General features: G+C 37.0%; 1 protein-coding gene across 1 annotated transcript in view; it reads left to right on the forward strand.

The window, feature by feature from the left end:
- Positions 1-438: 438 nt before the first annotated feature.
- ANO3 (anoctamin 3) overlaps positions 439-19,603 on the forward strand; it is a 445,447-nt gene continuing 426,282 nt past the window's right edge. Inside the window, 1 exon segment of the mRNA XM_052652757.1 lies at positions 439-593. Within this exon segment, the coding sequence (XP_052508717.1) occupies positions 439-593 (155 nt within the window).

The following is a 19,603-nucleotide window of genomic DNA, read 5'->3' on the forward strand; positions in this document are numbered from 1 at the left end:
TAGCCCCACCCAGCTGATCTTTTGTGTACAGATATGCGGAGACCTAATACCAAGTTACTAAAAGCATCTCTCTGCAGCCTTGCCTGTATCTTCACTTAGCTCATTTTACTTTCTGTTGCAGCCTCTCTGAGATGGGGTTAGCACGGCTATCATTTAAAGGCAGCAAGATGATCTTCAAGAAAAACAGCTCTAAAATCCATCCATCCTATTGACGTCAATTGCTTAGGAAGGGAGTGAATACAGAAAACTTCGTAGAAAGTCAGCTCTGCATGTTTTATCTTAGATTTCCAAGTGAAAACAATTGCTAGAAAGCCTGAGGTTGTTGCTGATTATAAAACAGTGATTTTTCCCCTCCTGTGATTTTTTTAAATTCAGTAGTTTGAACTATCTGAATCAAAGTTTAAACTTTGATTTATATAGCTGTGTAAGAATTTTGCAATGTCAGCTGTGAAGTTTGAATTGGATAATCTTTCTCCTGAAGGATTCAGACATGAGCATGCTTCCAGCTCAGATTTTACTTTAACCTGCTTGACTGAACTTTCTGGTGATTCTAGTCAATGGGAACTTCAGCACTACAATTCTGTCCCTGTTGGTAAGCTAAACTTTAGATTGATATTTTTGAGTATCTTAACTTACCTCTGTACTTTTTAAATGCCAGATGTGTAAAAATTAAATCTTGATGTCATTTACTTTGCAGTGGTGTAACTGATGTCAATTTTAGTTTCTTGAGTTATTTTTTCCTGATGTATATAAATACTTTTTATAGAAAAGAATAGAGGGTTTGCCAATAGAGTAAAATGTCAGAAAACAAATTTAATGAACTAAAAAAATGTTAATGGTGAAGTAGATTTTGTTTGTCTGAACACTGAAGTCTATTATGGCTTAGTTTTGTTTGGGATGACTGAGGAAATCAGGGGATTTATCTACAAACTGCAAAAAAAAAAAAAAAAGTCCTGCCATCTTTCATTCCTCTTTTTTATTTCTGTTTCCTTTTACATAATTATATCAAAGACAATATATGCTTTGCATCTCTTTAAGAACAAGATAGTATTAATTTTGGTTTTGTTATTTTATTTGGATTCTGTGTAAGCTGACAGTGTTAATAGAATTTAATGTGAAGAATTTCTTTTTTGATATCTTTGGGTATTACTTATCCAGAATCTCAGTTTTCCTTCTTGCTTTGCAATTTTTTAGTAAATAATGCTAGACACTAATAGTTTGCATTCATCAAAAATTTCTGAGGGTTTCATTTGGATGAACAGCTGTGAGATGTCAATAATAAACTGTTCTTTGTAGAAAAAAATTGTATAATAAATAATACTTAAATGTTATTCTAAAGGAAAACTATTATGATATAGTTCTTTATCTTTACTCATAAAAATGACAGTGTAATATGAATGTAAAAGTTAAGCAAAGCCTTCATCACTCTGATTGTTACTGGACACTAATCTTTGTCCAGTGAAAAATATTTGCAGAAATAATAAATTCCATTTTGTAACCAGGAGATTATTCCAAGAGAATTTGGCATGTTTGTTTATTTTGAGATGTTTAAAAAGAAGCTTTATATGACTCCAAACCAATTGCTGATTTTTTTGTTGATGGATTCTTTGTCTTCTGTGACTTGTTTTATTATACTATAGGCAGTTCTACAGTCAGGAGATATAACAATCTTTTGTAAATTTTCTTTCCATTGTAAGAAAAGAGGTCCCCATGTTATTGTTTTTTTCTTAAATTGAGAATCTTTTTGAGCATTGGACCTACAATTTCATAAAGTGGAAAAATCAGTTCTTTATAAGTAAATGCAGCTTTATACAGGAAACTTAGACAGGAAGAGAAAATTTATAAACAAAGCATTTGCCAGTTCAGTCATTTTCTTTGCAAGGAATTTTATCTCATTTCATCTCTGTCATAGCACATCTTGGGTTGAACAGTTGTCTTCATGCAGTTGAGCTGTACATCTATAGCTTAAGTGTAAACCCAGAGCCTGGAAGACACTTACTCAATGATATCCTGGCAGTGCCTCAAATTCAAAACAACTAAGCAAAACTTCCTAAAAGCTCCTCCTCCTTCTTATATCCTCTTCTCCCTTTTAGTCAATAACTGCTTAGCATATATTGCAGTATAAAGTTTGTGTTTAGTTGTATGCATATTAGTTTATTAATAATATTTGTCTTCTCTACCTCTTTGATGACCACTGTAGCCCTAATACTCAATAGGGTGCCTGGCAATAAAAGGTTCTTGATGTGACTCCCTGCCTGCCTACCTAAGGGACTGAAAGACTGGCCCTCTTCATTCCGCCTAGTGCATGCACCTGTGTAGATTTCTAACTGATCTCACCTCCAGGTTCTCCTTAACAAGCCTCTTGCATATTGACAGTCACATTTGTTGTTGTTTGGTTGCTCAGTCGTGTCTGACTCTTTGCCACCCCATGGACTGCAGCTCGCCAGGCTTCCCTGCCCTTCACCATCTCCTGGAGCTTGCTCAAACTCATCTCCACTGAGCTGGTGATGCCATGCAACCATCTCATCCTCTGTCGTCCTCTTCTCCTCTTTCCTTTGATCTTTCCCAGCATCAGGATCTTTTCTAATGGGTTGGCTTTTCCCATCAGGTGGCCAGAGTATTGGAGCTTCAGTTGCAGCATCAGTCCTTCCAAAGAATATTCAGGGTTGATTTCCTTTAGGATTGACTGGATTGTTCTCATTGCTGTCCAAGGGACTTTCAAGAGTCTTCTCCAGCACCACATTTCAGAAGCATCAATTCTTTGATGCTCAGCCTTCTTTAAGGTCCAACTCTCACATTCATGCATGACTACTGGAAATACCAAAGCTTTGACTATAAGGACCTTTGTTGGCAAAGTAATGTCTCTATTTTTTAACATGTTGTCTGGGTTGGTCATAGCTTTTCTTCCAAGGAGCAAGTGTTTTTTAATTTCATGGCTGCATTCATCATCTGCGCTTATTTTGGAGCCCAAGGAAAGAAAGGCTGTCAGTGTTTCCATTGTTTCCCCATCTATTTGTCATGAAGTGATGGAACTAGATGCCATGATCTTAATTTTTTTAATGTTGAGTTTTAAGCCAACTTTTTCACTCTCCTCTTTCACCTTCATCAAGAAGCTCTTTAGTTTCTCTTCCCTTTCTGTCATAAAGAGTGGTGTCATCTGCATATCTAAGGTTATATTTCTCCTGGCAATCTTGATTCCAGCTTGTGCTTCATCCAGCCAGACATTTCACATGATGTACTCTGTATATAAGTTAAATAAGCAGGGTAACAATATACAGCCTTGAAATACTCCTTTCCTAATTTTGAACCAACTGTCCAGTTCTAACTGTTCAGTTCCATGTCCAGTTCTAACTGTTGCATCTTGAGCAGCATACAGGTTCCACAAGAGGCAGATAAGGTGGTCTGGTAGTCCCATCTCTTGAAGAATTTTCCACAGTTTTTTGTGATCCACACAGTCAAAGGCTTTAGCATAGTCAATGAAGCAGAAGCAGATGCTTTTCTGGAATTCTCTTGCTTTTTAATATGATCCAACGGATGTTGGCAATTTGATCTCTGGTTCCTCTGCCTTTTCTAAATCCAGCTTGAACATCTGGAAGTACTCTGTTTACGCATTGTTGAAGCCTAGCTTGGAGAATTGTGAGCATTACTCTGCTAGCATGTGAAATGAGTGCACTTGTGTGGTAGTTTGAACATTCTTTGGCATTTCCTTTCTTTGGGATTGGAATGAAAACTGACCTTTTCCAATCCTGTGGCCACTGCTGCATTTTCCAAATTTGCTGGCATATTAAGTGCAGCACTTTCACAGCATCATCTTTTAGGATCTGAAATAGCTCAACTGGGATTCCATCACCTCCACTAGCTTTATTCATAATAATGTTTCCTAAAGGCTCACTTTGCTTCACAATCCAGGATGTCTGGCTCTAGGTGAGTGGTCACACCATCTGGTTATCTGAGTCATTAAGATCTTTTTTGTATAATTCTTCTCTGTATTATTTCCACCTCTTCTTAATATCTTCTGCTTCTGTTAGCTCCATACCATTTCTGTCTCTTTTTTTTTTGTCCATCTTTTCATGAAATATGAGCTTGGTGTCTCTGATTTTCTTGAGATCTCTAGTCTTTCCCATTCTATTGTTTTCCTCTGTTTCTTTGCATTGATCACTTAGGAAGGCCTTCTTGTCTCTCCTTGGTATTCTTTGGAACTGTGCAGTCAGATGGGCATATCTTGCCTTTTCTCCTTTGCTTTTTGCTTCTCTTCTTTTCTCAGCTAATTGTAAGGCCTCCTCAGATAACCATTTTGCCTTTTTGCATTTCTTTTTCTTGGGGATGGGTTTGATCACCACCTCCTGTACAATGTTATGAAACTCCATCCATATTTTAGGCACTCTATCAGATCTAATCCTTTGAATCTATTAGTCACTTCCACTGTATCATCAGAAGGGATTTGATTTAGGTCATTCCTGAGTGGCATAGTGGTTCCCTACTTTCTTCAATTTAAGAAGACAGTCACATAGTCCTTCATAAGTACAAGTCTGACCTATTTTCACCTTTGTTTACAATTTCTGTAATTCTTTGTGACTTCAGTTATAAATCTAGTGCTCTATGATCTAAATCTGTTTTCTTCCAAAACTTTTCCAGCCTTATACAACCTACACATATGCAACAAGAATGTTTTTCACTTTAAATCAGTGTGCATATTATTCTTTCAAAATAATTTACAATAATTCTTTCCCTCTGCCTCTATTAAGATCTCACTGAGATAAAATACTGTTGTATCCCCAAATACCTATGATTAACTCTCTATATAAAGGAAATTTTCCTGTTGCTAAACTACTACAAAATGTTTGTTCATTGTGTTGAAATTTTCACATTCTAATTATTTTTGTAAATACATATGCTCATGGCTCCTTTCCTATTAGATTGTTTCTTAAAGGTAATTGCCATTTCACAATTGTTTTTTGTGTCTGTGAATCACATACAACAATTGTCTGTCACATACAATAAATATGATTCAGTGAATTGTCAATTAGTACCATATAGTTTGGGCTTCCCTGGTAGAGCAGCTGGTAAAAAATCTGCCTGCAATGCAGGAGACCCCCGTTCAGTTCCTGGGTCAGAAAGATACCCTGGAGAAAGGATAGGCTACCCACTCCAGTATTCCTGGGCTTCCCTGGTGGCTCAGATCTGGTGGCTCAGACCTGGGTTCGATCCCTGGGTTGGGAAGATCCCCTAGAGGAGGGCCTGGCAACCTACTCCACTGTTCTTGCCAGGAGAATCTCATGGACAGAGAAGCCTGGCAGGCTGTGGTCCATGGGTTCGAAAAGAGTGGTATGTGACTAAGCACAGAACAGTATAATTTATCTTTTAATGAATTTTATGTTATAGGTAATATTTACTGAAATCAGATTATACATATATTTTAACAGCCTAAATATGTGGAAATTATTACACATTTGTTGCCTGATAATAAAAAGTACCTAGAATTTGTTATTTGAAATTTTTATGGAGCATTGAGCATTCTAGAATCTGTTTTGTATGCTAAATCTTTTTATCCTATTTCTAATAGAGTCAGGTTGTATCCTTTCATTCAATATATATTGATTGAATATTCATGAGAGTTAATGCTTAGATGTCTATATGAAAATAAAAATAAGGTGATAATAGAAGTAGAGAAGAACTGTGTCCTTTTAATCTCAAAGTATGACAGAGTGCATTGTTTTTTCTTTTTGGTACCTTTATTTATTTATTGTTGGCTATGCTGGATCTGGCTGGGGCGAGAGGAGGACTCTCTCTAGTTGTGTTGTGGGTTTCTCACTGTGGCTTCTTTCCTTACAGAGCATGGGCTCCAGGCACATGAACTTCAGTCATTCTGGAACATGGGCTCAGCATTTGCAGTTCCTAGGCTCCAAAGCACAGGCTCAATAGTTGTGACACATGGGCTTAGATGCTCCACAGCATGTGGGATCTTCCCAGACCAGGGACTGAACCTGAGTCTACTGCATTGGGAGGTGGATACTTTACCACTGAGCCAGCAGGGAAGCCCAGCAATGTGTTTTCAGTATGCATATGTGCATCCTCCTAGCATGGGAGAATAAAGTAGGAGATGAATGGTAGTTCCTAGATTTTGTCAGTCAGTCAGTTCCGACAGTTCAGTCACTCAGTCAATCTGACTCTTTGTGACCCCATGGACTGCAACACACCAGGCCTCCCTGTCCATCACCAAGTCCCAGAGTTTCCTCAAACTCATGTCCATTGAGTCAGTGATGCCATCCAGCCATCTCTGCCGTCCCCTTCTCCTCCCGCCTTCAATCTTTCACAGCATCAGTGTCTTTTCAGATGAGTCAGTTCTTCTCATCAGGTGGCCAAAAAATTGGAGTTTCAGCTTCAGCATCAGTCTTTCCAATGAACACTCAGTACTGATTTCCGTTAGGGTTGACTAGTTGGATTTCCTTGCCGTGTCCAAGGGACTCTCAAGAGTCTTCTCCAACACCACAGTTCAAAAGCATCAATTCTTTGGCACTCAGCTTTCTTTAGAATGCAACTCTGTCATCCATACATGACCACTGGAAAAACCATAGCTTTGACTAGATGGACCTGTGTTGGCAAAGTAATATCTCTGCTTTTTAATATGCTGTGTAGGATGGTCATAACTTTTCTTCCAAGGGCATCTTTTAATTTCATGACTGTAGTCACCATCTGCAGTGCTTTTGGAGCCCCGCAAAATAAAGTCTGTCATTGTTTCCACTGTTTCCCCATCTATTTGCCATGAAGTGATGGGACCAGATGCCATGATCTTAGTTTTCTGAATGGTGAGTTTTAAGCCAACTTTTTCACTCTCCTTTTTCATTTTCATCAAGAGGCTCTTTAGTTCTTCTTCGCTTTCTAGCATAAGGGTGATGTCATTTGCATATCTGAGGTTATCGATATTTCTACCAGCAATCTTGATTCCAGTTTGTGCTTCATCCAGCCCAGAGTTTCTCATGATGTACTCTGCAAAGAAGTTAAATAAGCAGGGTGACAATAGACAGCCTTGACATACTTCTTTCCCTATTTGGAGCCAGTCTGTTGTTCCATGTCCAGTTATAACTGTTGCTTCCTGACCTGCTTACAGGTTTCTCAAGAGGCATTTCAGGTGGCCTGGTATTCCCATCTCTTTAAGAATTTTCCACAGTTCGTTAAGATCCACATAGTCAAAGGCAAACGTCTGACAAAACGTGGTCCACTGGAGAAGGGAATGGCAAACCACTCCAGTATTCTTGCCTTGAGAATCCCATGAACAGTATGAAAAAGCAAAAAGATATGACACTTAGAGATGAACTCCCCAGGTCAGTAGGTACCCAATATGCTACTGGAGATCAGTGGAGAAATAACTCCAGAAAGAATGAAGAGATGGAGCCAAAGCAAAAACAACACCCAGTTGTGGATATGACTGGTGATAGAAGAAAAGTCCGACGCTGTAAAGAACAATATTGCATAGGAACTTGGAATGTTAGGTCCTTGAATCAAAACAAATTAGAAGTGGTCAAACAGGAGATGGCAAGAGTGAATGTGAACATTTTAGGAATCAGCAAACTAAAATGGACTGGAATGAGTGAATTTAATTCAGATGACCATTATATCTACTATTGTGAGCAAGAATCCCTTGGAAGAAATGGAGTAGCCATCATAGTCAACAAAGGAGTCTGAAATGCGGTACTTGGATGCAATCTCAAAAACGACAGAATGATCTGTTTGTTTCTAAGGCAAACCATTCAACATCATAGTAATCCAAGTCTATGCCCCGACCAGTAATGCTGAAGAAGATTTTAATGGATCTGTCTAAAAAGAAATACATTCCATTTTCTGCAAAAGCAGTATTTATACTTTTTACTTTTTAAAAAAAATACCTTGAAGATAACACATACCTACAGAATTTAAATAGTTCTCACAAGACATCTATTAGGTAGAGTTGGTTTATCTTAAACTCTGTTCACTAGGAGAATCCAAATTTCAGAGAAATAATTTAATTGGACAAAAGTCATATACATATAGTAAGAGAGAGACAGTGTATGTGTGTGTGTGTGTGTGTGTGTGTGTGTGTGTGTGTGTTGGGGAGGTGGCAGAGACAAAGGGAAGTGTAAGAATTCTTAGTTTGTTTTCTGTCTCTAGCGTTTTTTCCTTCTTAACACAAGTTGGACATTAAGTTTAAAGAAAGTCACATGGGGGAACATGCTTTATTGTGTTCCAGAAATGGATTTAATTAGTAATCAGTAATGAAAATATAAATTTCTGGACTCCAGAATGCACTTTAAATGATTTGTGAGCCGGTGAGCATTTCATCATTATGGTCATCTTGGTCCTCATCCTTACTGTGGTGTTAATGACAAGCACAGATATATCATTTCCTGTGTATTCAAGCAGTGCTTTCTTTTATACCTATAATGTTTATATTTATTTATAAAACATGTAAAGTTTATTTATAACATACTAATGTAACATATATATATATATACACACATATGTACATACATACATGTATACACACACACACACACACACACACACACACACATTCTGGAGAAGGGAATGGCAATCCACTCCAATATTCTTGCCTGGAGAATCCCCATGGACAGAGGAGCCTGGCGGGTCACAGTCCATGGGGTTGCAAAGAGTCGGACGTGACTGAGCAACACTACATTACTACACTATACACACACAAATGTATGTATTTACATATTTAATTTCTCATGTTCAGCCCTATGGAGAGTTAGGTAATATTATTTCCATATCACACTACTAGTCAATCAACAGATATTTCCGACACCTTAAGAAATGTGTAGTGGGGTAATGGATCATTTCCCGCTGTGAGAACAGTGGTTCACATTTGACATATGTGCCAACATGAACAATAAGGAACAAATTATATGTACATAAATGCAAAGAGTGGTTACCACTGATTTTAGATGTTTATAAAATCTATACATCTTTAATTTTCTGTAATAATCTGTTATGCATCTATGGTTTATAAAAACTTATTTAAACCTAATTGTGTCTTGGATTATTGTGACTTTTTAGTGATTGGCTCTGCTTGATAGTTAAAGACTTGCAATTTAGGAAGCAGATCATTTGTTCATGTTGTGGTTATTATAATATAGCAGGAAGAAGACATGACTACTGCAGACTGTAGCAAACCCGGATGCAATTTTAAAGGATGTCTTCTCCCCTTGTCTCTAGTGTCTGCCTGTGTGGATGTCTAGTTCTCTAGACTGACTTACTGCTCTGTCTTTACATCTGTTTTCTATATCCTTGATGCTTCCGAATGTTTGCTTTTTTGCCAGCTCCTCAGGGACTCTTACTATTTCTATTTTTCATGAACTGTTTTTCTAGTTTCAAATTAACCTGTTGCTGCATGATGCAGACACGACATTCCTTTAGAATTTAAGTACCTCAGTACAATTAGATAATAACCTCTTAACATAAAATCGTATATTATTGAAAAAAAGTTGTGTCAGTTATCTCAATTATGTGAAAGCAAACCAGTAAACATCCTGGACCAATGGGCTGGATATTGAAACAATGCTTATATAATTCACATAAGTACTGATACAAATACTTCACAGTGGTGCTAAGTATACAGTGCTAATTCTGAAGAGTTGAAGATTATTTTGTTCGTCTATTATTCCTTACCAAAACCAGGTATGTCTCACTGGTAGTCATGTGACTTCCAGTGTGATAAAGTAACATTTTGATCAATGTGATCTGTAATTCACTTAAAGGCCAATAGCATAATATACATTTCAGTGGTCTAAAGATTTTGGCCATAATAGATAGTAAAACTTTTTTCTGGAGTTTCATACAGTGCAGTCTAATATATTCAAGAATGTATGTGATTCAACTTTGAAGAAGTTTGTTAATTTTATTTAATCTAGAACTGTGCATGTTTATTAGACTCAAAACACTTTGACATAGAACATCCTGCAAGATTTGCTTTGCAGATTTAAAGAATACGTTATGTAACTAATGAAACAATGAGAACTCTAATAAAAAATCAAGATAGGGTCCCACTAAGTCACCTGAAAGTATGCCACCTTAGACAAGGTTTTAACATCTCTTCTGGATGATTTTTCCTAATCTATACAGTATCTAGAATAGATTAGTTGATCTTGAAGGCCGCTGATAATTATAAAAAAGCTTAATAAAAACAGATGTAGAACATTTTCAATACACATCATTAAGCTTGGTAAAGCCAGTCATATAAAAATAGATAAAGATAAAGTGTAATTTATATGTAAGTTATAGCAGTGAGTGTCAGCATATGCAATGAACTTCATAATTTTCAGAGCTCTTTTACATTTGAACTTTGCAACCACTCTGTAGATGAAATCATTTTATTATTCCCATTTTACAAATAAAGAAACTGCATATCTAACGGTGAAATTTTAGTAAGTGGCAAACCAAGGACTTAAATCCAGGCTTTTTCCAATTCCACATGTTATTGCCACTATGCTACTACAAGTATAAGTACCACTATCGCTGCTATGATCATAATGAAAAATTGAAAAATAACATTTGCTATGTTAATTGCTTTCCAGACACTTCTAATCTCATTTTATTCTTCCCATACTGTTCAGAAGAATGGAGAGATTAAATAGTATTGTAATCACCTGTCATATTTCAAATATAGTTTTTCAATTAAGAATGGTTGAGCTGGTATCTTTGCAAGAAAAAATATGACAAGTAACTTGTTAAGCTAGGAATGACTACTTGGCCTACAGAAATTAACCGTTAACATGCTGGTTTAAAATAATTAGTACGTTTATTTCAAATGTGTTCTATATGTTTGGTGAAGCACAGAATCTTTTAATAGTATTAATCATTTTAAATCATTTTTTCCTGTCTAAATTAGGAAGCTTATTCAATTCTAATGATTTCTGGTAAACTAATCCTAACTTTTGACCAACTATCATTAAATACTAGAATCTGACATAATTGCTATACTTTAAAAAATTGCTTTTGAGTTATTTCCATAAGAGACTTGCTTTCTTCTCTAAATTTTTATTTTTAAAGAATTTAGATGTCTTAACAAGGTGCTGGTGTATTGTGCATTTACAGTAACATTTTGAGGCAACAAACATCCTTTCTGCTTTCTTTTGTTTGTAGCTGAGGATTAACTTGAAATTATTTCATTTAGTCATACTGCTGCTGCTGCTGCTAAGTTGCTTCAGTCGTGTCCGACTCTGTGCGACCCCATAGACGGCAGCCCACCAGACTCCCCCGTCCCTGGGATTCTCCAGGCAAGAACACTGGAGTGGGTTGCCATTGCCTTCTCCAATGCATGAAAGAGTCATAATGCTACTTAATACCAAAGATGAAGATGAGAAGCTGGGTCTCATGATTTCTCATCTATTGCATTTCACACTAAAGTAGTTATCTTCCTTCAAAGATTTCTTAGTATCATGTCTCCCTGATACCAAATGAAAATAAATCTACTCCACTGAGACATAAAACAATTAATTATTGTGCTTTCCTTAGAAAACAGATTTTCAGGTGTCGTATGATCGCAAACAAATGCTGTATTTTCAAGAGCATTGCACCATTCAGTAGTAATCAGAGGAGTAATCATAAACCCATGATAAGTATTACACAGTATCCCCATCAAACCACATAATCACATACACAGGCATACATGTTAGAGAAAAATTACAACCACTCTGTAGATGAAATCTCTGTCTCAAAAAATTAAGAACATGACTACTAAGGGAATCCAAAGAATAGGTTATGTGTTCTCTGACCTTGGGGTATGAGGATGAGCATCCAACTAATGTCAGCCCAGAAGTCTATCTCTGATCAAAGAGTAGAAGACAGGCCACTCTACAAAAAGAGTTTCGTTCAGTTAGAAGTAATTAGAGGTACTAACTTTTTTGAGATGCTTAGAACTATGACCAGCTGCCACATGACTAATTATAGTTATACAAACATCACCAACTGTTCGTTTTTATTAAATGTCTGCTGTGTCCAACTCTCTGCCAGTCTCTGTGAGAAATGTACTTGCAAGGCCCAATGTCTGCTCTAAATCGTGCTCTCTAAATCTGGTTATGAAAAAATCCATATGTATGATTGAAACAGGTTACTGTCTCTTCCTGCCAGTGTCATTCAGGGCAGGAACCCATGAACCGGGAGGACAGTGCTTTTAGAGAGGTAGTTCTTAAAGCCAAAGTGTAGCCCACAGAGCACTCGCATTAGAATCTTGTAATATGTGAATATTCTTGGATCCCATCCCAGACCCATTACATGTACACTCTGTGGTTATAATACAGAAATCTAGATTTTAGAACCTTCTCATATTTTGATTCTATATACCAAAGGTTGAGAACCAATGTTTTTGTCAATGGCAAGGAGAGGTTTATTGGCAAAGGCCCCTTTCGGTGATCACTATATTATGGCATTTTTTTTTCCAGATAATTTCTGATCATAACGATTTTCAAGTCTCCATTTGACTCTCACAGCATTTCCACAACCCTCTATTCCAATCTCATCTTCATGCTGGGGCCCTAGCATAGAGGCCCACATGGAAACATTAGATCCAGGTAAAACATTGAGTACTCCAGTACTCTTGCTTGGAAAATCCCATGGACGAAGGAGCCTGGTAGGCTGCAGTCCATGGGGTCGCCAAAGTCGGACACGATTGAGCAACTTCACTTTCACTTTTCACTTTCATGCATTGGAGAAGGCAATGGCAACCCACTCCAGTGTTCTTGCCTGGAGAATCCCAGGGATGGGAGAGCCTGGTGGGCTGCTGTCTATGGGATCGCACAGAGTCGGACATGACTGAAGCGACTTAGCAGCAGCAGCAGCAGCAGAACTCTTTTGTCAGCAACTTTTGTTTAATGGCTGTTGATCCATTTATATACTTGCCAAAGTGTCTTCCTATTTTTCTTACACCTACACATCACCCTCACACATCCTTCTAAAAAGTCCTCTTCTCATCTTTTATATAAAATATTTCATTTTCTGTATATTGGAGGTTCATTATACCCATTTCTATGGCACTGATTTCAATGTAAAATGTTTACTTTTTGCATTTAATCTTGCATTTAAATGGATGCAATTTTGTCAAAATTCAATGTAATTTTGTCAAAATTCAATGTAATTTTGTCAAATAGAGAATAAATTTCTACAAGGTAAGAGACATGTTGTACTTCTCTTCCCTCAAAAGGGACCAACAGAAAGCTCTGGACAGAAGGACCTGCAATACTTGTCCCTAATATGACTTTACAAAGATGGACCAACTGATAGAAATCTTCACTTCCTTTGTATAATGTTTTAATATAACTGATCTCCTAATGGCTCTGCCTAGGGACCTTCAGTTCATTCTGTCTCAAGAAGAGCAATCTAGGTTCATATAATATGTGTACTTTGGCCGCCCTGGTAAAATGAAAAGTTAATGCTAATGTGATGCTGTAAAAGGAAATAACCCCAACAACCATCATTTTGTTAAATGCTTGCTGAAAATATTCTACTAGGAATTGAGTACATCTATTATAATTCAAAATAATGATTTAAAAAGTGGCCTTTCTAGATTCCACATATAAGGGATGACATGATATTTCCCCTTCTCTGTCTGACTTAATTCACAAAAGGAGTGATGCAAATGAACTTACTTAGAAAACAGAAGCAGGCTCACAGATTTTGAAACTGAAAGAGAGTTTATGGTTGCCAGGGGTTGGGGCAGGGGCAGATAGGGGAAAGGGATATTTAGGGACTTCGGGATGGGCATGTACACACTGCTATATTTAAAATGCATAAGAAATAAGCACCTAGTGTACAGCAGATGGGACTCTGTTCAATGTTATGTGGCAGTCTGGATGGGAGAGGGGTTTGAGGGGGAATGGATACATGCATATGTATGGCTGATTCCCTTTGCTGTTCACTTGAAACTCTCACACGTTTGTTAATTGGCTAAACCCCAGTACAAAATAAAAGTTTTTTTTTTTTTCAAAATGACTTTTCTAATAACATACAAGGAGTGCTTATGTGGCCATTGCATCAGTGCATAATAATTGGTGGAATTCACTAAAATGAATAGAGATAAAGATAGTTGCTGATATAGAGATGTCTCTCCTCAAATGATTTCTGGTGTCTTGTCTTCCTGATACCACATGAAAAAATTTTTGGCATCAATATTTTGAAATAAGTCTCAGTACCTTGACTTACTCTGCATTTTATTTTATTTTTTTAAATTAAGGCTTGTAGTGAAATATTTATGGTAATGTTCTCAGGTTGACAGAATGATACATAGCCTTAATCTTTATTCATAAAACTGTTTCTGGAAAGCAACTGACAGGAAACTCTCTCTAAAGTAATGGGTGTGTTCATATCTGAGGTGTGGAGTCACACATGCTACCTAATAATTTATGACCAATTACAGAAAATGTACTTAGGTACTGCAGCTTGTGAGTATTATCTCTTTACAATAGATTCAAGATTTTCTTACACTTAATCAATCTCACTTTAACTCCGATGCTCTTTTTGTTTTTTTAAAGCAGGAGATAAAGTAGTGGGGTACAGATGTACACTGTGAATTAATTAAGTCTGCATACATGGGTGTATTTGCATGTGTAAAGGTAGAGACAAGATTGAAAATCACTATTCTTAGAGATATAAGTGGGAGGATAGAGGTCCAGGAGTAAACTATCCTGGCAAGAAATTTGGCATTATTTTTCAGATGGATTTCAAATCATATATAGCTTTGATTCAGAAATGCAACTTCTAAGAATTTGTTTCAGGTAAAATCAGGGACATACACAGAAATAATGGAGCAAAAACCCTCATTGTAGTGTTGCTTTTAATAGAGATAATGAGAACTAAGAGTCCAACAGTGCTGGATTCATTAAACAATTAAACTATAACATATCTCCCAAGAAGGAATGTTAGAGACTCATAAAATAAGTAATGAAGAAAATGCTGTTGCTAATGGAAAATGCTCAAGACATAACATTAAATGAGGTGATAAAATTATATGCCAGATGTTTTATACAAGTTTTGTGTAGATATTTATAATTATATGAAATTTGAGCAAAAAATACAAGAAAAACATACCAAAATAGTAAAATCTGTTAGTTCTGAGGGTTAGGTTCCCAATAAAATTTACCTTTTTTTTGTTGTATGCTTTCCAAACTGCCTTGATTAATCATGTATTACTTTTACAATGATAAAACAGTTACATATGAATGCATATCAGGAGTATAATCGTTTTCATATACTTAAGAAAAATGAGAAAAAGCTTACATGAAAATAGACATTGAGGGAGCTAAATTGTGCCAGAGTCCTTGGCTAGATATAGGTTTCTTAATATTTGAGAATTTTCAAGTCTCCATTTGACTCTCACAGCATTTCCACAACCCTCTATTCCAATCTCATCTTCATGCTGGGGCCCTAGCATAGAGGCCCACATGAAAACACTAGATACTCAAGACACTTGTTCAGGATGTTGAGGATAGTCATCTTTAGCACTGTTTTTGCATTCTTTGTTCTCCCCAGCCCTCCAAATACCTAACCTTATTTCCAACAAAACTCTTCCATATACAGAAATAGCCAATATGCACACATCAATGGCCATTTACCATATCCAGGTAAAACTGCAACTGGCACTTTTATGAGCTGCATTATGTTTTACTTTCCAGAAGAAAAAATCATTTTTACAAACTTTCAAGAAAGAGGATATTTCAGGGAATACAAAAGGGCACCCAACAAACATCTATTTAAAGGTTGGAGTTAGCAGAAAGGAAAGAAAGGATAAATAATGATGGCTGTGGGCATCAAAAAGCTAACAATAAGAGAGAAGAGAAAGGGCCATGTATTAAAAACTAACAATAGCAAAAGTATGGAAATCAACAGGAAGATAATTATACAATAGAAAGAGAATATTTTTATGTATCAAGATCTGTTGAAACACAGATTTGTTAGGAAGATATTTTATATCTCATAGACTCATTGAATCAAGTTGAAATAGGCTGTAAGGTAAATTTTCAGGAAAAATAAAAAAATCATAGAACATACTGATGTTTAAGCATGAAAAGTGAGACATAGCTCTGTCAACTCCAAACACATGCTACTTATGCTGATATGCCCAAACTTTTACCTCTCCTCCAACTCTGGCGCTACACAGAAAATCACTTAGTAAACAGGAAAAGTATGCAGTGCTACATCTCCAACCCAAAACTATGCCCTCACTGGTTTCTGATTAAATCACTGCTAAAACCCTTGCACTGGGGTGGAATGAACCCCACACAGGACCCATTGCCTGAGAGTAGGCAATGCATAGATTCGTCAAGGGAAGGCCACTTTGAACTTGTTTCCTCATTTGAAAAACAAGGGACTTGGACCTCTTTTCAAAGATTCTTGGATTTTTTTTTATAAGCATTTGGTTAAAAAATAATAAGGGTCTTTGTTTGAAGGTCTACAAAGTCCTGCAAGTCATCATAAATTTGGAATATTTATTGCTTAATATAAATTTGCATGCTGGAGAAACTCATCATTGGCTTCTGATCTCTGATGTTCTTGTGGCTACATTCTCACCCTTACTCTTGTGCGTTTTCAAAACTCATGGTGCTGCCTGACTCAGGGGTACTTTTCATCTAAACCAAAGGTATTGGAGAAACCACTGCTTATCCCTTGAGTCATCTGTGGTGGATGCTGTTATTGATAGTGGCATTTTGCCTGTTCTTAGATGACCAATTAACTCTACTTGTTTCCCATATTTGTGTCTTACACATTCTGAAATTTGAACTGTTTGCTTGTTCTTTGCTTTTCTTTGTGCTTTGTTCTTTTTCTTGGTCTGTAATTTGAGTTCTCAAAACTCAAATATACTTGTTCACGTTATCTGAAAATTCTGTGCAGAAAGTTCTTGCTTCAGTTTATGAGTAGAAAATACAAACCATAATGATAATCTTAGATTTACTAGTTTTATTTTCTACTTCTTGTAAGTAAATCCAAAAGTTGCTAGCATTTATTTTTGTAATTTTTTGAACTATACATTTAAACGGAAAAACAACTTCTTGATATGGGAGTTGTCTACCTAGAAATGGAACTTAGCAGATAATCTGGTACCCTATATAAAGTAAAATTGTTATTCATCATATAAAGCAATAGAGAGGCAGTCGCTTTAGACCCTAGAATCAAGCTAGAGTCCAGAGGTTACTCTGATATTTCTTAGTTATAGGACTTAAGAAAATTTCAGTGAATCTCTGTGTGTTTCTGTTTCCTCATATAAGGGTGTAAAAAAAAAATCTCTATTTCACAGAATAGTTATAAATGAGAGTGCAAGTTGGTCAGTTGTATCCAATTCTTTGTGTCTCCATGGACTGTACAGTCGATGGAATTCTCCAGGCCAGGATACTGGAGTGAATAGCCGTTCCCTTCTCCAGGGGATCTTCCCAACCCAGGGATTGAAACCAGGTCTCCCACATTGCAGGCAGATTCTTAACCAGGTGAGCCAACAGGGAAGCCGAAGCCTGTAAAAAAAATCTTATTTCACAGAGTAGTTAAGAATAGTAAATGAAATAATACCAAAAAAGCATTTAGCACAATGCTTAGCAGTTAGCCTATAACTAGTAAGTATCTGGGCTTCTCTGCTGGCTCAGATGGTAAAGAATCCACTTACAATGAGGGATAGCAGGCTTTTGATCCCTGGGTTGGAAATATCCCCTGGAGGAGGGCATGGCAACCCACCCCAGTATTCTTGTCTGGAGAATCCCCCATGGACAGAGAAGCCTGCTGGGGCTACAGTCCATGAGGTCACAAAGAGTCGGACATGACCAAGCAACTAAGCAGATACAGTAAATACTTAGGAAATTTTGTTGTTTTAAGTACATTATGCAAGATAACAAGGTAGGTTATATACTATCATGGTGTTCCACAATACAATGACTGACCATGTTCTGGGGATTGTAATCCATATGAGACAAATTGTAGAATCTGTGTAGTGAGAACTGAGCTTCTCAATTTAGGTACAGTTTTCCACAGGGATATATGACTGTGCAGAGAATTAACATCACACATTTCGGAAGCATTTATTTTACTTGAAAAGTAATCTTATGAAATTTTAATATTAAAAAGGAAAATTTGGTAGGAAGTGAATAAATACCTAGATTAATTTGTATAATAAAATGTTAGATTTCAAAGAAAATTCCTGTTAACCTAGAGATGTTTGTGGGCATTTGCTTTTCTAACATGAGAAACATTTCTAGAGGAAAGTTTGTGAGGCACTGGGAAGAAAACAAAGCAAGAAAAAAAAATGTATTGGCTGCATCAGAATCTTGGTTTCTGCTGGTTGTTTGGGTGTTGATGGCCCATGACAATGGGCTTCCCTGGTGGGTCAGATGATAAAGAATCTGCCTGCAATGCGGGAGACCTGGGTTTGATCTCTGGGTTGGGAAGATCTCCTGGAGGAGGGTATGGCACCACTTCAGTATTCTTACTTGGAAAATCCCGTGGACAGAGGAGCCTGGCGGGCCACAGTCCATGGGGTTGCAAAGAGTTGGACATAGGCACACACAGCCCCATGATGACAGTGATGCTCAGTGCTTTTTGTGGAGTCAAATGTCTTGGGTTCAGTGAGGCCATGTTAGTTTTAGCATTTACATAGTTGCATTGCCATTAAACAGCATTCTCTTCTCAGGATATCATCAGGAGAAGCTGGGAATTTTATAATACTTCACTTAAAATGAGACTGGGAAAGGGAAACATGAGGTTTTTTCTGTGTTAGTTATTAAACTTGTCTTTTGCTCCCACTCTAGATGAAAGTAGACAGAGGGCAGTCTAGGTCAAAGTAGGCAGGAGATTGTCTAGCTTTTGCAACATGGATAGATCAACAGAGTAACATTATGCTTAGTGACATAAGTCATACAGAGAAAGACAAATACTGTTTATGGAGTCTAAAACAGAAACTAATGTGCTTAGTCACTCAGTTGTGTCAGACTCTTTGCGACCCCATGGACTGTAGCCTGCCAGGCTCCTCTGTCCATGGGGATTATCCAGGCAAGAATACTGGAGTGGGTTGCCTTGCCCTCCTCCAGGGGATCTTCCCAACCCAGGGATTGAACCCAGCTCTCCCACACTGCAGGTGGATTCTTTACCATCTGAGCTCCCAGAGAAGCCCATAAACTAATGAATATAACAAAAAAGGAACAGACTCATGGAGATAGAGTACAAACTAGTGGTTACCAGTGGGGAGAGCAGAAAGGGAGGGACACAATAGGGGATTAAGAGGTACAAACTACTGTGTATAAAATAAATAAGCTATAAGCATATTTGTACAGTACAGGGAATATTAGCCAGTGTTTTATAATAACTATAAAAGGAGTATAATATTTATAAACTGTGAATGATTATGTTGTACACTGGAAACATATAATATTGATAATGAACTATACTTCAGTAAATTTAAAATAAATTGAGGTGATCTAGCTTCTAGAAATGGGATGTCTTCTCTTAATGTTGAATAATGTGTTACATAAGGAAGCTGAGATACTAGTGATATTCAGGCATTATCTGGATTAGCTTGACTGAATTGTACTTGTCAATGGGTAGAGATAGATCTGTAATCTTCTCTTAGGTGAAAATATGA

This window comes from Budorcas taxicolor, chromosome 15, assembly GCF_023091745.1.
Source record: "Budorcas taxicolor isolate Tak-1 chromosome 15, Takin1.1, whole genome shotgun sequence".
In the NCBI taxonomy this organism is placed as follows: Eukaryota; Metazoa; Chordata; class Mammalia; order Artiodactyla; family Bovidae; genus Budorcas; species Budorcas taxicolor.